The sequence below is a fragment of the Archocentrus centrarchus genome, chromosome 18 (genome assembly GCF_007364275.1).
Source record: "Archocentrus centrarchus isolate MPI-CPG fArcCen1 chromosome 18, fArcCen1, whole genome shotgun sequence".
NCBI classification, from domain to species: domain Eukaryota; kingdom Metazoa; phylum Chordata; class Actinopteri; order Cichliformes; family Cichlidae; genus Archocentrus; species Archocentrus centrarchus.
Genome location: NC_044363.1, coordinates 19,523,405 through 19,545,632, shown reverse-complemented (window position 1 = coordinate 19,545,632; position 22,228 = coordinate 19,523,405). Strand labels below are relative to the sequence as shown.

Here is a 22,228-nt window from a genome sequence, read left to right as displayed (position 1 = left end):
TGTGTGTGTCCTTGTCTTTTTGTGATATGTTTGTGAATGCCGTCATGTGTGTCCTCACTCTTTTGTGCTGGATTTTGTTTTTTATCTGAGCTGTCAAGCTCACCTGTTGGAAGACCAACCAGAAAATCCCTCCTGTCTGTCAAGCTTTCAAGCATGCTCACATCCTCTCTTGTCTTTCTACATTGTATTAATAATATTCTGTTAATGAACCTCCGTCACTTTCAGTGTTTCAGACACTGCTACTCATATCACATATTTATTTAACTTTTCAACAAAAAAGGCCATCAGTGGTAGAAAGAAATGCATAAGGTAGCAGAGACAACAAAAGGCTAAAGGAATACATCAATCTACAGTCATGAGAAAAAAAGTTTTCATCTGACTCTGTGCAGTCCTGTATAAAACTAAGTACACCCTTACTGCTACCATAGGATTTATCAGTAGTAGCCAGGTGCTGCTAATCAAATGCACTTGATCAATTATGGTTAGAATCAGAAGTTTTAAAAGGAGTTTGGGGCAGTTTGTTGGTCTGGGAGTGAATGCCCCAACAAATTCACCACAAGGGGGCTTCTCATGATGATGTTTTTTCTTCATTCACCTCTTTTCACTCTGTGTTTATACACCACTCTGCATTTAATCATTGGTTATCATTAATCTCTGGCTCTCTTCCAGAGCATGTCTTTTGTCTTGTCACGACAGGGAAATTTGCGCATTACAGCAGCTCAGTACAGAGAAAAATGAAAAGGATGAGTAAAAACAAATGAACTAAAATAGAATAGAATAAAATAAAATAAAATAGAAAAAACTATACACATATACATAAGCACTATATACATAAAAAATATATATATCAATGTCAATACACACATGTACATATACACACACATCAAAACACTATATACAGATATCAAAACATTATATACATTTGTAGCCGGTAAGGTACACAGCATACACGGTATGCATTATATGGGTGAGTGTAATAAATAAAATGTATCTGGACTGTATGGATAAAGTGATGGCAGAGGAGGTAAAGTGTCCAAGTGTTTTCTCTGTATTATTGTACTTTACAATACCTTACGAATTATTATCTTATAATATAAAGTGCCTTGAAGTAACTGTTGTGATTTGGCCCTATGTAATTTTTCTTTTGTTTTTTATTTGATAGCGTTACAGTAAAGAATAGACAGGAAAGTAGGGAGAAAGGCATGCAGCCAAGGGCCGCGGGTCAGGCTCAAACCTGGGCCGCTGACTTAGCCTTAAGGCACATGGTCATCTGCATACTACGTGAACTAATCCGGTGTCCAAGTGCGATATAAAAAAAGCAGATTTGAACTAAAAAATGTAATTGAACTCCTCTGTATACCAAAGTATTAGAGTCAAATGTGAGCCCATCTGTCTGACAGCTAAAGCTTGGCCAAAACTGAGTCATTCAACAAGACAATGATCCCAACCAGCAAATCAATAACAGACAGACTGAAAAAATGAAAATGTTGCAATGGACCAGTCACAGTCCAGACCTCAACCTGACTCAAATGCTGTGGTGGGACTTTAAGGGAGCTGTGCATAAATTTATGCCTACAAACCTCAATGAACTGAAGCGACATTGTTGTTAGAGACTGATAAAGTAATACAAAAAATGATTACTGCAAGTTATTGCTGCTAAAGGTGGTTCTACAAGCTGCTGAATCATTGGGTGTACTTGGTTTTTCACAGGGCTGCATACAATCCTGTGAAGACGTCCTTTTTCACAGGATTGTATGAAGGTCAGCAGTTCTTTTATGTCTATCATCACTTTATACTCAAAAGGTCCTTATCTGTGAGTCGATTACTCTAGAGGGCAGAGGAATTTAATGCTCATTCATATCCACAGATTTATTATATTGGTCTTTCAACAGCAAAAGCAAAAAAAAAAAAAAAAAAATCTGATTTAAAATGAAAGTATGTCATTTCACAGTTAGTTTTAATAACCATTTCCTCAATTTTTAAAGAAAGATTCTTTGCTCTATCATTCCTTTGTTATTGCCCGTTGTACTTGCAGTTACTTGTATGTGTACCCGTTCTTCTTCTTTGAGTTCAACTGGCACATTGTACAATTGGAGTTGTGCCCCCCCCCACACACACACACACACACACTTTCAGTGTTGGGGGGGGCTTATGCAAGCTTCTTTCTTCCATCTTGATTGCAGATAGCTTTAGAAATCAGCTTTTTAAAAAAATCTCAGTCTCACCAGGACACAATGAAAAAGTCTGCGCCTTGATCCACATGGTGTGAAGTGCAATAAAAACACTGCCTTAAAGAGCCCTGCCATACCCATGCCTTGTGTGTGTGTGTGTGTGTGTGTGTGTGTGTGTGTGTGTGTGTGTGTGTGTGTGTGTGTGTGTGTGTGTGTGTGTGTGTGTGTGTGTGTGTGTCAAACACAGTACTAAGGGGCACCCATCCAAAATTGATGAGGCAGTCTGGTGCCTGCTGTCGGCGAGAAAAAAGTACATATTTTGGACTTTGAGTACATGTCTCACAGCTCACCCCAATTTTCCTCCTTTCTTTCTCTTTCTGTCCCTTCATATTTGTTTCTCGCAACTCTGTTCTTCTTCATTTTGTGCCACTGTTGTTCCACTTGCCTCTGTCTATCATTGTCTCAAGTTATGTCACTAAAATGTTCCAAATTCAGTTTTGTGTTAAGGTCAAGTCCAAGTATGCTCAGTCCTCACCAGTTCCTGTGTAACCATTGTTATATTCTCACCTTCTCACATTTCCCCATCTGCCCACACCAGCGTTTGCCTCACATTTCAACTTTGTTTCAACCCTCCCAATTATCCATTTTCTTTGTCCCATATTCCCAATCTGTCACTCTGCTGCTCTTTCCGTCTGTTGTCTCTCATTTCATCAACACATTTAGCTCGCTCCACTCTATCCTGTTTCATCTTGTCTCTGTTTCTCTAACCTCATTCCCTGGATTGTCTGTCAAGTGCTTTGTTCAGACTTGCAGTGAGCTGTGATCAGGGTGTCACTCCCTTCATAAAAAAGCAAAAAACAGCTCAAAATGTTCACATTTGGTTTAAATATTGTATATGAAGGGATTTTTTTCACGCCGTTATCCTCTCATTTACTTTTCTCAGTCTTTGTCATTTATTTTTTATCACAATCTTCTTCTTGGTATTCATCCCCTTTGCATTCCACTTTCATCTTCATGTTATTTTCTGGTGTTTCTGTCTTTCACTACTCTCTCCTGTCAGCCCCTTCATTTTCTCATTTTCCCTGCCTCCCTCTATCTGTGCTGTTTCTTTTCCATCATTTCCTCTTTCCTGTTTTTATTATTTTGCCTCGGCTTTCCTGTGACAAAGATTTATTCTAATTAGTTTCCCTCTAGCTCTCTGTGTGAGAATGTTCAAGTGAAAATGTGTTTGTATTTATATGCTGCATTTTTATTATGGGAGTTGTTTTTTTCATAATTTTATTGTATTAGCTAAATTGTCATTAGGTCATCTGTGTGAACCTAATCTACTCCCATATGATTCAAGAAGAAGATCAGCATAGTAAACCACAAAGTAATATAAGTGACTTCCTGTTTCACATGCATAGTCCTGTGAAACAATAAGTACACCACATGACTCAGTAGATTGTAGAACCACCTTTAGCAGCAATAACTTGAAGTAAGTGACTTTATCTGTTGACTGTACAACACTTTGGTATACAGAGGAGTTCATGGTTGACTCAGTGACTGCAAAGTGCCCACATCATCACCCCTGTACCACCGTGCTAGACAGCTGGTATGAGGTGTTTGTGCTGATATGCTGTGTTTGGTTTTCTCCAACAGTGATGCTGTGTATTATGGCCAAACATCTCCACTTTGGTCTCTTCTGTCCAAAGGACATTGTTCCAGAAGTCTTGTTGTTTGTTCAGATGCAACTTTGCAGTCCAAAGCTGTGCTGCCATGTTCTTTTTCAGAGAGAAGAGGCTTTATCCCAGCAAACCTTCCAAACAAGCCATACTTGTTCAGTCTTTTTCTCGTTGTAATTTCATGAATTTTAACATTTGACATGCTAAGTGAGGCCTGCAGAGTCTGAGATGTAGCTCTTGGGTTTTTTAAAATAATGGTCTGACATATGAGTGAATTTGCTGGCATGCATGTGACTTACTGAAATGGGGTTAGACATGTAGAAATTCATCATGTGTCATTAATGTAAATCATAATGACAGGCTTGTAGTTCATGTAAAAACTGAGACATAGAAAATGTAACAAGTGTTATTTTTAAAATTGAAAAATAAGTATTATGTCAACACATACTTGCCACACACTGACTTTACAGTAAAGATGACTTAATAATATTTACGTAATCACAGCAACTAATCTCTTGTGTTCTTGTTGCTGAGTCAGCAGCCACTAGTGATGCATAACATCTTGTATGATTTCATTTATCTTTACGTGAAATAGCAATGATTCTGTCTGTCTGTCTCTGTCAGACTAAAATGAAACAGTTGGAGCAGGAAGCACATCGAGCAGCTGGACAAATATTCCTGTTGACCAGCAACACTCAGCTACGAACAGTATGTACCTTCATCTATACATCTGCAAATGTGTGTAGTATATGCCTTCTCTGTCTATATGTGTACTGCGCATTGCAAACATGTTTCTTTGTGTATTTTTCTATGCTTTGTGTGTGTTTCATGTTTTGTTGATATTGTGGACTTACAATGTTTGAAGGTTCTGTTTGAGAAACTGCGTCTTCATGAGCGCTGCGAAAACAAGAAGCTTCCCAAGACCACTGGCAAACAACAGCAGTCAACATCTGAAGCTGCGGTATGACACAGACCAACACATAAACGCAAACACATACAGATAGCTCAGTTTGACCCTCAAATCTAAGAAATGTCTTTAAATTTGAGACAAAGATTTGTTGTTTTCGTGTTCAGATATGCAAACGTTTTCCCTCAAACTTGCTGTTCTTAGTCACAACTGTGTACAAATATACATATACTGCTGCTTGGACAAATTTCCTGTGCTTCTTTGCTCCTACACTCAGCTTTTTAAACCACAGCCGATGGCCCAATAGCTGAATAGTTGCATGTGCTAAAGTGCCCCGAACAGCAAGCCTCCTCTTTGATTACTAGCCCAGCTTTTGCTGCACAACTTTGAGATGAAATTTTGGGTTCATCTGCCCCCACCTTCTCGTATGACTTTTGGAATGAAAAGTTGATATATATATATATTATCTCATTAAAAGCCCCTTAGCTAAATAAAGTAGCATTAATCTCTTGCAGCGTGGGCTAATTTAGAGGTGAAAATGATGTAGCCCTCCCAGTAGATGCCCAGGAGAGGAAGTCTGATGGGTCTCATGTAGATTATTACGGAGCAGGAGACTGACATGTAGTCAAAGCCGACCAGGATCTGACCAACTTGGAATGTGCCACAACCACTCGGCTATGTGATCATCAGCTGCATTTGAACCTTTGCATATTAAATCATGAAAACAAGAAATCATGCTCCTCTTGAATAAAGATGAGAATGCACCCCCAGAAAAAAAAACAAAAAAAAAACTTCACTATGTGCACTAATACAGACGTACCACTGAATACCTGAAAATCACATAAAAATCTAAAAATACCCGTATGTACTAAAGTCATAACCTGCCGCATATTTGCTTCCCATTAGGGGTGATTGATTATGGCCAAAATGATTATCACAATTATTTTGATCAATATTGGGATCATGAATATTTGCCACCATAATTCATTGATTTTAGTGACAAAAATGTTTTCGTCTGTGCACTTTCATGTAAACATAACCCTGCTTTTACCTCCATGTGGTGTAACATTCCTGCTAATGTACATATCTTTGCATCAAAATAAAATTGATTCTCTTTATTCACCTAAATTTAGTGCACATATTTGAAGAAAAATATACAGGTCACTGTTTTTGTGGTTACACTGTGCTGCTAGAACATATCTTTGGTCCAGTCTGTCGACTATTTTGCTGAAGCATTTGTCACTCAGCGTATTTAGTGGACACTTATCTTTGGCCAAATTGAATGTAATAAGACAGGAACAAAAATACAGCTATCATCAAAAAATGCAGTTTGACAATTGTGTTGTGTGTCTTAAATATTCATTTTCATTTTTTGTCTCCTTTCTTTTGTTGTAGTTGTTACAGCTTCAGGACCTGCACCCTCTGCCAAAGATAATCCTGGAGTACAGACAGGTCTGACATGTTCCCAACTGCTTTATAAAGTCAGCATGGTTTTTATAGTATAAAAGTATAAAGAGATCTGAAAAGTGAAGCCAACCCTTAAGTGCCTTAAACCTGCATTCTTTTTAATGGCCAGCAGGGCTGCAAAAAGACTTCTAGGTGTATAGAGTTCAACAGTGAGCTTCCAGAAGTAGAAGTTCAATTCATATTCTTGATAGGATTTTGATTATGAGCCATAATGTTGTAACCATCTAAACCGTTCTGATTATGAGCTACAACACTGTGTGGTATGTGCTTCTTTGGAAACCACTGCATGATAGCAGCCTGGGTTTAACAAACGTGTGTTTTATTCGCTCCACCCATAATCCTAACTTGAAACAGCTGTTACTGTGGAAATAGTTAAACCTGCAAACATCAGGTCACTTAGTGAGCACAAGACTTCAGATACTGCCACAGTGATGTTTGTGGTCAGGAACGACTCACTATACCATATCAAATAAGCTATACTTATACACTTATATACCACACATATACGACACAATCTGCAAAAAATAAACTCAAAACTATTATCATACAACACTGTTATTAACCTTAAACTTTATGATAATGAACAGGATTAAATCCAAGAAAGTTGGAATTCATTTGCTTTGGAATCTGACATTTGCCATGGTTCATGGGATGAGTAGTAGTATTAAAGGAAATTACGTTCACAGCCTTGCACCTTTGCATTTATTTTCAAATACCATTATTCATTTATTTTTAATTCAAATCAAATCATTTTATGGTCATGATTCACCTTGTAGCTGATTGGCTTGGTTCAAGGCCTAAAACTCTTTATATAAGGATTTTCAGAATTGTCAGTAGAGGAAATTAACTTCTGGAGCGGGAGCCCTTAAAAAAGTGGGCGGTCACTGTTGAGCTCTATAGAGCTCTATGGGAAAACAGCCATTAGCACTCCTGGTTTGTGACCTTAGTAAATACTTTCCTGATGGGCTAAATCATGTGTTTTAGGCAATATTGAATAAAACGTGAAGTTCCTTTTTATAAATTTTGGTATGCAGTTCCACAGTCCACCCTTTGGTCGTCTCTCTGGCTTCAAAGCCAGATTAGACAAGTGGGACTTCAACTAATAAGCTCCACCTTTTATATTAGGACACCTTCTTGCCAGGTAGACAGTTACTGAATCTAATAATTGGCCCCTTAAAGAGGATTAGTGTTTAGCTTTACCTTACAGGGGGTTAAATAAGGTATATGGATAAAGGGCCCAATAGTGCCCCCTTGGTTTTACAGTAACAAATAATTGCATTGTTGTCCCCAGGTTCACAAAATCAAGTCCACTTTTGTTGATGGGATTTTGTCGTGCATGATGAACAAGGTGAGTCCACAGCTGTGTTATTTTATATTATTGTTATATCTCAAACTTTCCACAAAATATAGAAAAAGTAAACTCATAAAATATATAAAAAGTAAACTCATTCACACTCTATTCACTTACTAAGAGGATGCAAACAGTCACACAAACAGGAGCGTTCTCAACTGCGCAATCCTCCTTTTCTCTCCCTGAGGCTGAAACAACAAAAACAAGAAAATGAAACCAATGGTTTAGAAGTTGCTGCAGACTAGAAGGACTCATGCAGATCCCACAGCTTTTGTTGTCCTTTTCTCACAGTTTGCTTCTGCGTCAGCGAGCTAGAATATGCTGCTGGATGAACCCACGATTTTCCTCTTCACCTTTTAAACTGTGCTGCCTGTGTGAATGTCACCATCTTTCTGAGGCTGTGACAAGGTGTGGTTTAACAACTCCTAAAACAGAGAGCTCTCCTAAGTGTGGATGAGTTCTTCTGTGCTAACTTATTTGTGAAATAGTGAAACATGCTGTCTGAGTTGGACTCTTGAAGCTGTTGGTCTGTTTTACTGCCACTGCTGTATTAATTTGGCAGAAGAGAGATTCCTCTTTGTGCCTGACTGTCCCCTCACATGGGCCTCATTCGAGCCTTGTGTATGGGAGCAGCAGCTTGTGTTTGTCAATCTGTGCTTACTCAATGGTGTAAATGAGTCCGCCTGGTTGTCTCCAAAGCTTTTTGGCTTCGGATCATCGTGATTAATTTGGCGGCATTTTGGAAAATGTTGGCAGCAACAAATATACAAATTTCAACTCAATCAAAACTTGAATATTTGTGGGGGTTTTCTAAGATATAGGTATTTCCAAATCAGGATTGAGTGATTTCTGGCAGAAAAAAGTAAAGCGTACGCAGTTCAGTGGACCCTCTGGCTGACATCACAATGTCAAGGGATCTTTCATTTGCACTTAGAGTAAAACAGAAAGACTTAGGAAAACCAGAAAACACCACATCCAAATAGACAGCCAGAGTAACTAAAAGCAGGAGGCCAGTGGTGGATGACTCAGAAGCTAGAGTGAGATTAGACAAAGATGAGGCCAAGGTCAACTCTTCCAAGGCAATAAAGAGGATGGCAAAAGGAAGAAAGGAGGGAAGAAAAAAAAAAAGCCACATGAGGAACTAATCTTGAGAGTGACCAAGCATAAACTCACATAGACAAACAATCAGACACAGACAGTGTCACAGAAGGCACAAAGAAAAGGAGGCAATATTCAAAAAAACGGAGAAAATTAAGAATGGCACCAGAAGCCACCAACAACCACGAAACAGTATCAAAGGTGTGCCATGTGGGTCAATGTATACTGTAATTGCCTTGTTGTCTAATTTGTTAGGTTAATAGGTTTGACTATGTCCAGATGTTTGGGTTACATAACTTAACTGTAGCCTTGACCACTGTGTTTTTGGTGGTGTTTTTGTTGTTTTGTCCTGCATATTGCAGCAACATAACTGGCACCCTGCTCTGCAAACAGCTTGTTCAGATTGGGCATGGCACTGTTGGAGCCATGTTGGTCCAAACACAGGATCAGAGTGATCAGGGCAGTGAGGATCGCAGCTGTTGTTTTCAGACTGAATTGCCTAGGAACCAGCTATCTGGAAACATTAGTGATAACATAGCTGACTGAAATGTGTATATTCTGTGCTGTGTTTCATTCGGGTTGGCTAAATTTCCTGTTAATGTTAATGTCATAATGTGTTGAATTTACAGGTTCTCCCTGTGGTTTTTTCTGACTCTTTGTGCCTCTGTACATCTCTCTCCATCTCAGAACCACATTTCCTCCACATGGCACCAGACCAGTGTTGTGACTGGGAGAATCTCTGCAAAACACCCAGTAAGTAAAACCTGCCATGTGTTCATACACATCTCTCCCTGCCTTCATTTCAGTGGGATTATTTTATAAATCACTGGATTGTTAAAACTGCAGCAGGATTAAGCTGCCTTCGTGGAGCTATCCATGGTGCTGAACTGCATGCTGAACTGGGGAAGAAAGTGAATTCTTCTTTCTTTTTAAAGGCACATGGCTAGACTATCTAAAAGATGGCATCAATGTGGAATAATAGAAGCAGAAAAGCTGGGGTTAAAATTAGGCATGTTAAAGGGCTTTTTTATGGAGAGAGGAAAGTTTTTTCATAGCTTATGGTTCAAAATCTCACAATAACTAACTAAGCAAGACCATTTTTTAAACTCATCAGTACTTGGCATTGCTATAAAAACCCTCTAGTTGAAGACAGATTCAATTAAGGTTTGCACACATGCATATCTTCTGCTTGTGGGTATGTAAGACCATAACAATGGAAAATGAGGTTTATTTTTATGGTCTTCAGTAATCCCAATAAGATAATTTTCTTTTCTTTTTTTCTACATTTTCTTTCTTTTATAATCTTTCTTTTATATCCTCTTTTGTTGGCTACTTTTTTTTCTGGCTTTCTCCTGTGTCAAAGAAACTCCTTGAAGAATCTGACTGCATAGTAATTACTGTATAGGCTCAGTCATGAATGCTAAATTCTCAGACAGATGTGTTTGGATTGTTATGTAACAGCAAGCTGGAGGTTTCTATGAGCTGCGTTTATGAGGTGTAGCTGTGTGTGAGAGACAGCAGGTCAATGTTTTAAACATCTGTGTGAATAAAGGGGAGTGTGCTGGAAGTCAGGCTCCTAGAGAGTGTGTCAATTTGGAGTGGCTTTATAGAGTCAGGGGAAATAGTACTGCTGAAATATTCATAAATCCTTGAGCGCACGCACACACACACACACACACACACACACATAGGCAAAGAGCAGTGAGGCACAAAGAGATTTGGTCAAATTTCAGAATTATTTCTGAAATGATTTTCTTAGTTCTCTCTCTCTCTCTCTCTCTCTCTCTCTCTCTATATATATATATATATATATATATATATATATATATATATATCAAGGCAGTTTTATATATATATATAAATTTTCCTCTTTTCCTCTTTTTATCAGGCAGCCATTGGTTTCAGGTGCCTTTGCAATATAATAATCTTGGTGGAGATATTAGAAATGTGTTCTCTGTAACTTGTTAATCAAATATAAGTCCCAGGGACCAGAATCAGTCTGCCAAATTCTGTCCACTGAATGACTTTGCAAAGTATGAAAGCTGCAGTGAATTCATTAATTATTCAGATTTTTCTTAAAATGCACAACCATTCATGTTGTGGGTGATGCCAGATCTAAGGAAGGTTAAGTATTGGATCTAGACTTGATTGAATCATAAAGATGTAAAATACTTTCTGCCTAATGATGCAATTAATTTGAAAAAATCAGACATAACTTTTTGAAATTGTACTTACCGTATGTTTTCTTAAGACATTTCAAGCTGTCCATCGTGTGTTTTCTGACTGGATAAGTGATTAAATAGAATTTTTTAAAAATCATACTGTCAGGTATTTATAAGGGTATGGGAAAACTAGTGGGTGCGGTGTCAGCTTTTTTTTTTGTTTTGCTTGTTTTTTTTTTATATTTTGGCCATGGCCATCTTCAGAATGTAGAGCACTGTATGTCTTAACGCCTCAATATAGGAAGGCGTGTTGATGATGTTTTTAAACTAACCAAAATTATTATGCAATGGTTTTCTTGGTCCAGTCCACTTGAAATCAAATCACACTATAAGTGGCCCATGAACTACAATGAGTTTGATACAACTGTTGATTTCTCTGATATAAATGCAATGTGGTGCACCAATCCTGGTGGTGATTCAACTGTAAGCAAAAAGCTTTAAAAAAAATGTACCTAAAAAAAAGATTAGTAAACAATTTATTAATCTGTTTTACATGTAGTATTTTCTGGAAAACTAAAGCCCAGTGATTGTGCCTGTTTTAGGCCATCATCCACTTGCAATATAATTGGTACAAAAATGAAGGGCTATCCCCATCCTTTGTAAGATAGCACTCAGATGGGTCATAGATTTAAATACACTGTAATTAATGAGGGAAAGGACTCTGAGGAGAAAGTACTCAGACCCGATTAGCTGCTTTATAGATGTAGTTGTCACCTAGACCTGGGGTTTAAATAATTTGTGTGATACAATTTTTTAATTCAAGTTGTTTGTCTATGTCTACATAAAGAAGAACTAAATCACCTAAAGTAAATTTTTCTGCCTGTATCACAGTAATAATAAGACAGTAATACAGTGTATTTTATATTAGCCAATGTCCATTTTTCCCATCTCAGTCTGTGACAACCAAGGGGCCTAATCCAGCCCACTGGATGCCTTTTCAAAATGACTTTTCACTGCATTTTGTCTTTAAGAATAGATTAAATATTCAACAATGTTAGCCCTCCCTCACACAGGCCTTGAGAGTGGTCAGCAACCCCCTAGCAACCTCCAACTGCTAGGAAAAAGTACATATTCCCAGTGGTTGCTGCAGGTTGCTAGCTGTTGTTAGGTGAAATTGGTTGCAAAAATGCTGCTACACCTAGTAGATTTTTACGGGTGTCCATAGCATGGATGACACTGACTTGCCACCAAACATCTGCTAACTTCTAGCTGAGCGGTGTGACGCAAACTGTAAATGGCGAACATTCGCCTTCAAAATAAATGTTGTCTCACTTCAAATGTGCAGCTTTTACTTTGAAGGAGGATGTCCTTGGTTTCCGGTTTGTTTCTCACTTTTTCAAGTTTCTCTACAGGTCAGAAAGCAGTTGGTGAGTATTTACAGAGAAGTCAGTGCCTTCCATATAAACTGCTTTAATCACAGCAATCTGCAAATAAGGCAATCACCAGGAGGTTTTCGGTGGAGCACCCTATACCTTTTTTTGTGACCGATTTCACCTTGCGACTGCCATTAATGTCCGACAACCATGAGGAATTCACATTTGTGTTTCTTTTGGTTATGGGCTAGAGTCTGACTAATGAGCTGCCAGTACCTTTTTTGTTATTGTAAAGCTTTATTTCTGAAAGTGTAAGGAGCTGTGCTGATAGCGTTCTTTGATTTACTTTAGCAGAATCTCTTCCTACTATGGAAGAAAAATGTAAGAAGTCTCATCATCAGTTTTATAAATCAATAGATCATTAAAACTGAATGTTTTCAGGATGCACTTGAAGGTGTTTTTATTTGCTTTGTTTTGTTTGCTTATGTTTTAAAGGCTATTAGAAAATACTTCTCGCTGTCCAGGCTACTTAAGATCAAATTGCTCTGTATCTGACCCAGGAACCAAAATAAATTTAACGCTCCTAGTTTGACATATCCAGACACAATGAAAAATTAAAAATAAATAAAAATGCTTGTATTAAATATGATAAACAGACTACTGCAAATAAGTGCTTAGATCTCTGTCTCAGTATGGGGAGGTCGATAGCTCATTTCAACAAAACTCAGCTGTCAGGGTTAACTGGTTCTGTCTGTATGTAATCCTCTATCCTCTCTCTCTTCAAGCCTCAGAGACATTGAACTTTTCTAATCTCACTTAGCAATTTGTGAGCGAAGTGAGCTACACATCGAATTGATCGTACTGCTACTAAATTATATATGTGACTGTGGGTGGCTGTAATTTAACACTGCTCTGTTCCCACTCAGACACAGATGTGGGATTTGGTTGAGCATCCCATTAAGAATGTGAAAGCTTGTGGTTGGTGATGTGTGCCAATTTGGTATTTAATGATTTTATTGTACTATAATAGTAATTTGTTCCCAATGCAAGCAATAAATAATACCAAAATGTAATATGTTATGCAGCATCTTAGTGACCAAATGATTGAAATACATACCATTTATATTTACTGCAGTGTTCATGTTATAGAGACCTTTGCTGCATCTTGTCCCAGTCTTTCTCTTTCCATGTTTCCTTCCAAGCTCTACTGTCACAGCCAGTAAATGCTAAAAATGCACTCATTTGGGTTATTATTATTTTAGCATATGTAAATGCCATGCTTTACTCCAATAATACCAGAAAGTATTACATCTGCAGTGTGAAGAAAGAGAGCTTCCCTTTGGACAAACTGTTTCAGTGCAGGTTTTTCATGTTGATGAGCCACACAGGATCACGAAAAGATACAGTGCACACCTGTTTGTTTCTGGAAAATTATTGGCAGACACATCTACAATCATCATCCTGAATCCCACACTGAAACTATAAAAGCCCATCAGACACTGAGCCTGACTGACATTAGTGATACAGCCTTGAACATACAAAATAAAGACCTCTGCAGTGGGCGCTTACTCCTGCAGTTTGAGTGCAAAATTATCCACACTGCCAAATAATAAATCTGACTCATAAAGGGTGTAAAAGATGGATGTAGTTTCTTGGTCTGAAAATTAAAGCCAACATGGAAGTGCTGGCATTCTCTTTAATCACCATCAGGGGATGATACCTGTGTTTGCAAATAAACTTCCCCTCTTATAGAAGACTATGAGAACACGGCCCTCTGCCCTGACCTCTGTGAACACTTTCCTGATGACTTCATGGGCTGAGTCACTCATTTTGGTTCATACTGAATAAAAGATTAAGGCAATTTTGTAAATTATGATCATGTCAGAAAAGAGAATTTATCCAGGATATGCTCATTGACTAATGACTTGTGATTGACAAGCCATGAGCATGAGGTTTCACAGCAGCTTTCAACCCCTGTTGATCACATCCACCGTCAAAACATCAAGTTAGCTTGAGGCTTCAGAGGCTGACGTCACCATTGGAACCTCCATCTTTTATAGCGTCTATGATTTAACCCAGTCACAGAAGCTTATAGCATGTTATTCTCTGAGGTAGGAGTGTCACAATAATTGTACTATTTAAAAAGGAAATATCAGTATTATGGTAATAATGCACATACGATAATATTGTAAATAATTGTGGAATTGTTCTTGTATGCTTTTATAAACTCCCCCAGCATTTCCATGCATGGATATTTTGAGCATATTAATCTGGGAACAGACAACAAGCAAAAGCAAAGTTATAGATGGATTTGACCAATAGCATTAAGCCTTTTTTTTCTTTTTTTTTTGGTCATGTTTTTTCTGATGTACAATTATATTGTTGATGGTATTTTTACATATTTATTTATTTTTGTCCTTGATCACTGTGACAGCCCTATATCAAGCTAACAATCACCCACCCATTACTTCTGTAATCCACGAGGCTTTAGTCATAAAAAGCATATTTTCATGTTAATCTCCACATCTTCTTCTTCTTCTTTCAGCTGCTCCCTTTAGGGTTTGCCACAGCGGATCATCTGCCTCCATCTCACCCTATCCCTAGCATCTCCTCTGTCACACCAACCTTCTGCTTGTCCTCCTACAGTACATCCATGAATCTTCTCTGTGGTCTTCCTCTTTTCCTCCTGCCTATCAGATCCGCGGGCAGCATGGTGGCGTGGTGGTTAGCACTGCTGCCTAACAGCTAGAAGAACTGCTAGAAGGTCTAGGTTCAAATCCGCCTGGGCCTTTCTGTGTGGAGTTTGCATGTTCTCCCCGTGTCTGTGTGGGTTTCCTCTCACAGTCCAAAAACATGCAGTTACTGGGGTTAGGTTAATTGGTGATTCTAAATTGCCCTGCATTAGGCTGGCAACCTGTACAGGGTGTACCCTGCCTCTTGCCCTATGACAGCTGGAATAGGCTCCAGCCACTGTCTCCAAGACATAAATCACAAGAGGCCTCACTGCCATCTTGTAAACCTTCCCTTTCAGTCTAGCTGCTATCATTTTTGTCACTAATCACCCCTGACACTCGTCTCCACTCACTCCACTCTGCCTGCACTCTCTTCTTCACCTCTCTCGTGCCCTATCCATTGCTTTGTATACTTGTATAATAGGTATTTAAACACATGCATCATCACTACCTCTCTTCCTTGCATCATCATCTTTCCACTTGTCTCTCCTCTCATTAATACACATACAATATTCTGTCTTGCTTTTACTGACTTTCATTCCTCTTTTCTCCAGTGTATACCACCACCTCTCCAGGCTCTTTTCTACCTGCTCCTGATCACCACATATAGTGTTAAATAATTTTATGACCCTGTTCAGTCATCATACTGATGGTTGAGCTTACCTGTCTTATAGATCACTGTTAACAACTAGCAATGCAGATCTAAATAGTTGGAGTAATCCTATTTGATTAAATGCAAACAATAAACTTTAAACAAAGGTGTTACACATAGGAATCGGTGCAGGGAAGTGATATGTTAAAATAAAATATATTTCCTCAATATATTCCTTGTATTTCCTAAAATTTCGGGTAGTCTGTGACATGGAGATAAACTCTGCTGCTAGGTTAGAAATAAGAATCTTTCACCATTCAAGAGCAAACAAGGAAGAACCAACTCCCTCCAGTCTCAAAATTATTCTGGAATAAATTTAAGTCAGCTCATTATTATTCTCATCATCCTGCAGAGTAGGATGTGCTGGGTGTTAATTGAAGACTCACTCAGTGATCATTAACACGTCACATCCCACAGCTTTTAGTAGAAAACGGTGCAGCTTGTAGTTGGCACTTAAGGTAGAAAAAGAAGTTGTTCTCCCACTCACTACTTTGCGCACACATACAACACACATGCACGCACATATTCAAATGAGGACTGTTGCAGAGTGGGTTTAGCTTTCATCTGTTGTGGGTTCAATCACAGTGAAGGCTGACTGCAGTAACAAAGGGCTGCCTAAATTAAAGCAGGACAGCTATGAAACTGGTGCTGAGTTTAAAGCGCAGCGAGAAGTGAGTCTTGCTGGAGAGAGAAGTGGGCTCTTTTGCTCTGTCTGTTTTTATCTGCTGGGAGCAAAAATATGTGTGAGCCTCAGTTCGTCTCCCATATCTGTGCCATGTGTTCCCTTCTCTCATTTATTATGATGCTCTCTGTCCATTTCTTTCTACTCCCTTATTGTTTAAGTACGTTTTCTTTCCTGTTTGTAATATCTGTATTGCTCTAATCTCCTTTTTTGTAGCTTTGCATGTCTTTCTTGACCTTTGCTTTCTGTACCAACACCACCACCACCACCACCCACCCCTACCCCCAGTCTTGGTGGTTGGAGCACTAGAAGAGGAAAATATTATTCAGAGTGCCACTAGTCTGCCCTGTATCATCTCTTCTTTTGCTTCCTCTCTTCTTTTTCAAAGTCTTTTATAGGTTTGAAAAATGAATATACTCATGGCACCCACAAGTACATCAAACGCCAAACGTGTTCACTTACTCATGAAGATCCAGAGCAAGAAAAAGATGCAAACATGCTGTTCTGCTTTCATTTTTCGGGTCACGTCAAGCCATTGTTTGCTCAGTGGGATCAAAGACTTCAGAGTAATGGTTTCTCAATTTTTAAAGTCACCATTACTTTGTCTGTATTTTATTCCACAGCGAGACTCAAATTTGCATAAATTTTTTTTCTCCATCAGATTGTGCACATTTACCCCTCCCATCATAACCAACTCAGGCCAGTGCCTTGGGTACAATTATATGATGCAATTTATCTCTGAGTGAAGATTGATGTTTCATTAGAAAACTGCTGTTCTGCATTATTGATGTTGTGTATTTTGTGTTATGATTGTGCAGTTGTGGCTGTTCCCAAAGTGCCAACTGAGTTTCCTTCAGGGCTTGTCAAGCAGTTTAACCTTTGTTTAAGATCGCTCTGCATTCAGTCGTTAAGTGTTTTGCACAGACAGCCCTCTCAAGGCTGAACCAGCACTTCACTGAAGTGCGCGTGATGTTCTTTGCTGACTCTCCAGCAGTGTTTAAAAACACTCTGGTGCAAACACAAAACTAAACATGCAGGGATACTTTTCTTTTTTTTTTTTTTTTTTACATATACTACTGTACAACTACTGTAAATTGTACCAGGCACTACTGCAGACCATCCTCTCTCTCTTTCTGTCTGTTCTTACCTGTGTTTGTCTAGTTAACCAACAAAAAAATGGTATCAATGAATCTCTCCATTTTTTTCTTTAAAAATATTTGTACTGCATATATATACACACAAATGAAGTTGCCATATTTGCAAAATACAAATTGCGCCACCGTGCCAGTGGTTAGCACTGCGGCCTCACAGTTAGAATAACATCTGAAAGGTTTGGGTTCGATTCCACCTTGGCCCAGGCCTCTCCCTCTCTCTGTGTGGAGTTTGCATGTTCTCCCCCTGCTTGCTTGGGTTTCCTCCGGGTACTCCGGTTTCCTCCCACAGTCCAAAGACATGCACTTACTGGGGTTAGGTTAATTGGCTACTCTAAATTGCCCACAGGTGTGAATGTGAGTGTGAAAGGTTGTTTTTCTCTCTGTGTTAGCCCTGTGACAGGCTGGCGACCTGTACAGGATGTACCCTGCCTCTTGCCCTATGACAGCTGGGATAGGCTCCAGCCCCCCCACGACCCTGAACAGGATAAGCAGAAGCGGATGGATGGACAAATTCCCTTTTTTTTTTTTTTTTTAAGCCACAACAGTTTAAAAAGAGAGAGCAGAAATTACTGAAGTCTCTGAGAGAGAAGTTCAAGTGTCTGAAGTTCCATCCATCCATCCATCCATCCATCCATCTTCCGCTTATCTGGGCAGTGGCCTAAGCAGAAAAGCCCAGACCTAACTCTCCCCAGCCTCCTTGTTTCTGGAAATAAAAATATGCAATACCCTGGGCATGAATGTGATGGTAATTTTGGGCTTTTAATGATTTCTTTGAACTGTTCTTTTTCCAGTGTGGAATGATTATACAGCATACATCTTTAATGACTTTAAAAAACTAGAATTGGGTGCACAAGTTTGAATTTATTTTAAATTTTCTTTAATCCACACAGCATCAAAAATATACATACAGGGTCAAATATATTCATACACCCCCACGAATATTTGGCTAAATGTTGGCTAAAAGTTGAACCTTGAACAGACGCTTTTGGTGTTCTAATATCCAGCTTCTGGCTGGATATTAGAACACTCTTCTTGCCAGAACTTGTAGAGTTCATTTAAATGTGTTGGTTTGTTTAAGCATAGTTCACAAATTTTCATCTGCCTTCACAGGCATATGAGCAAATACTTTTAGCAATATAGTGTACCTAGATAGACTGATGGAAGGATAAATAGATAGACACGATTTTATTCATTTTATAGCATATGTGCATTTCACTGGAAGTAGGTTCTGGGTTCAAATCTGCTGTTATAGGAGGAGTTTGCAGAGTAGCACCTCCAGAGATAAATGGACTGCAGTGACTGTAGCTAAAATCTTTTTTTTTTTTTTGGCATTTTGTTTTGCTTTCTGTAAAAAAAAACATGCACAAAAATCATGCACAAATTTGATAGCGCTTGTTAATCATCCTGGAAACTGCCAACAGTGTTCTCATCCCAGACTGTCAGGTACTGCCATTCTGTCAGATGCCGCTGATGTCTCCAAACAACACACAAGGTGACCTTTGCCATCAGTGCCTTCACACATCAACAGGGGGTCGATAACTCAGAAGTTTGTCAGCTTATACGCTGAAAAATGGCTCCTTAAAAGTGACGGGGGCACTGACGAAAAAAAAAATACCTTGTGCGTAATCTGGAGACACCAGCAACCTTGATGGAACATGAGTTTCTGGTGCCCTGGGAAATGACAATAGACTGGGAAGGTCGCATTGTTTCAGATTATTTCACTTTTAAACTTGAAATCTAAGAGGAATAACTTCCAAAAGCGATGAATGTTGTATTTACCCTTCTGTCCAGTATCAAGTGGATTGGCCTGATTTGGGGTTGGTTGATCTCCTCATGCTGAGCAGATCGATTATGATGATTGTGTTTTTGTTGCAGTGTTTCAGTGCGTTTGTGCATACGCATAGCAGGCATGAGCGTGCATACACATGTGTGCGTACTTTAATGTGTGCGTGTGTTCTGCGATGAGTCATTAAATTGCTACTGTGCAATTAAATTACCCCACACCAGCGCAATGATTCAGTCGTCCCCATCTGTTTAACAAGGCAGCGCTCCTCTGAGACTCGCACTCTGGCTCACTGTGGGCCAGATTTACGCTCATGAAAGCACAGGGCAAATTTTCAGTGCACCTCTCATTCAATTTGCGCCCACAATCTGTGTGTAGTTAGTGCCAAGCCACTCATATAGAACTCTAAATCACTTTAATTGGAGCTGATCACTTAAAAATTATATGCTTATGTAGTAAGTATATACTGCATTAACCCAACATAAAGGAATACATGGTGTACCATCGGCAGAGCTGCAGTGCCAGCTCAAGAGGGTAACAACAGTAATGCTAGCGTATGTAGAGTTGGCCAGATAAGGTCTTTATGAACATTTTTGTTTGGGAAATCCCTCTGTTACAGCAGCCAGAATATTAGAAACAACCTATAATGAAAAAGCTCAAAGTAAAATAGCTCAATAAAATTAAATTAAATGAAAAGACAGAAGAAAAAAAAACAAGAAAGAAGAGAGCACACTTAATTAGAACATAAAATAAAGGAGCTCAGTAAACAAAAATCTAAATAAAATACTAGAATGTCATTTAAAAAGCTGAATATAATACTATAAAGTGTTCAACAAGTCAAAATCTAAACAGTTGAATTCAGGTTTCTTTACATAGCTCCAAATAACAACAGTCACCTGACTGAGCTTTATACTGCACAACAAAGTAATTTACCTGATTAAAATTGATATCAAATTGGCAGGTTAGCGCAACATCTTTGTAGACAGCCAAAAATACACCGAAAACTAATTCTCATGCATGATTCTGATTAGGATTTGTTTGTGATCAGATCAGAGATTTATGTTCTCTTGTTAATTGTTAATTCAGCTTCAGGGTCTTGCTCGCAGACTCATTGGCAGATTGGGTGATTGCTGATACAGGGTTTTTTCCAGCTTCTCTTCAGATAAAGACAAATGGAAATCTGTTAGCTAGCTGATATTACATCCCCATACAAAGTGTAGTATTTGGCGAATTAGATGTAGTTAGTTCAAATGTTTAGTCTGGTGTGAACCAGTTCTAGTCCTGAAAGTCTGGTCTGAATGTCTAGAACCAAAAATTTGTTCTCATTTTGACTGAAACTCTGCAGAGGGGAGTAAAATCAATACAATTAGTCAACAGCAGCAACATATACCACCTGCATATTCAAAGCATATTGAATATGCAGTAATTAAACACTGCTGGACTCAGCCGAGCCTCTTTTACGCACTCTAGAAACCCATCAACTACATGTCGGGACTTCTGGTTTAGCCAGGCTGTCCGGATGGTTGATATCTGACGCATGATTTCCTACTTGATGAATAAATGCAAATACATTTTAAAAAGCTATTTTAAAAAAATGTAATTATCATTAGACAATAACTGAAGATTGCATTTTGGTAAAAGCAGTGCTAACAGATGCTTTAGTTGCAAGTGTCATTGTGTGTCCCCTTCAGGGGTCCATGCAGACCCCCGTGAAGGACCAGTAGGGGCGACTTTCAGCTTCATAATCAGCTCATAGTAGGACATGAGGAGGAATTGAAGAAGACAAACCCTGAGTTGTGATATAGTTCCAGTTCCAGTGGTGGAAAGACAACACAAAAAAAAATACATCTGTGTGATTAAGTGGCTCATTTGTAGCCAATGAGCCCAGGAGAGAAAACACAGCAATGCGTGTTGGTCTGTTTGGCAGTTGATAGTACAGATTTATTTCCTAGAAGTGTGTGTGTGCATGTTTGTGTGAATCTAACAGACCACAATATTTAATATGTGTGTTGTCGGTTTGCAGCAGAGGTATTTGTGTCAGTTCGGTATAATTCACACACAATGATGTGATTAGGGGAACAACAACAGCAGCCACTATTTCATAAGATCCTACCTGTGCCAATGTTAAAGTGGCTCTGCTGTGTTTGTGTGTCTGTGCATTTTAATGTGCATACACAGTTTATGAGCTTATTGTTATATACCTGTTGTGTTTGTGCTGCTGTGCGCCTGGGTTTTAGTTGTGAATTATAGACAATCAGAGGACAGAGCACATTAAAGGGAAGGTATGAGAGCGCGCCCTCTCAGTCGGACTCCTGCAGCGGCTGCTAATGAACTGCTTCTTCGTCCCTCATGACACAGTAAGGGTGATAATGACTTAGACCACACACAGAGCAGGTGTGTGTCTGTATTCACATTTGAAGTTGTATTTAAGTGTTTGGTAGTCAGAGAGGATGCAGTGAAAGCTTTTCTCCATTAGGTGACGCCATCAGCGGATATTGCTCTTGCATAAAGTTGAAGACTGAGCTACGTTTCATCAGCTTGTCGTAAAATGTCTAATCAGTTTCTTTGGCCCACATGGACGTGCTTAGGTAGCTCCAGCGTCTGTGTTTAATAATAGGTTCATTATTATTTATTAGATTTGATCATGTTACATCTGTGTGTATTTGAGAATTTCAAGCATAACTATGCATAAACCATACGTGTCTGTGTGCATCGATGGATAAGTACTGACCAGAGCTGGGGAGGGTGACTGTCTATAAATATATTTGAGTGTCTCTTTTAAACTGTGCAGTCAGCAGTGAGCAGAGGAAGCTGACCTAGACTCTTTATATTCTACAATTTCTCATTCATCCCCTCTCTTAAGCTGCAGTGACGCATGTACTATACTCTGCCTGCATCCCAGCTCTGTAATTCTTTGATTTTCTCTCTGTCTCTGTTCATCTTTTTCTCTTTTATCTATCTTTTATCTCCTGATCTCTGCCCCACTCTTTTTTCCTGCCTTTCATCTCTTTGATTTTCTTGTGTCTCTGATT

At 38.9% G+C, this 22,228-nt stretch overlaps 1 protein-coding gene across 7 annotated transcripts in view; it reads left to right on the top strand.

Annotated features, from left to right (window-relative positions):
• The window catches only part of poln (polymerase (DNA directed) nu), a 94,527-nt gene that overhangs the window by 34,101 nt on the left and 38,198 nt on the right, over positions 1-22,228 (top strand). For all 7 annotated transcript variants that reach the window (XM_030753243.1, XM_030753246.1, XM_030753245.1 and 4 more), the window contains 5 exons: positions 4,460-4,543; positions 4,701-4,796; positions 6,138-6,194; positions 7,501-7,557; positions 9,346-9,411. In XM_030753243.1, the coding sequence (XP_030609103.1) occupies positions 4,460-4,543; positions 4,701-4,796; positions 6,138-6,194; positions 7,501-7,557; positions 9,346-9,411 (360 nt within the window). The remainder of the gene's footprint in view (positions 1-4,459; positions 4,544-4,700; positions 4,797-6,137; positions 6,195-7,500; positions 7,558-9,345; positions 9,412-22,228) is intronic.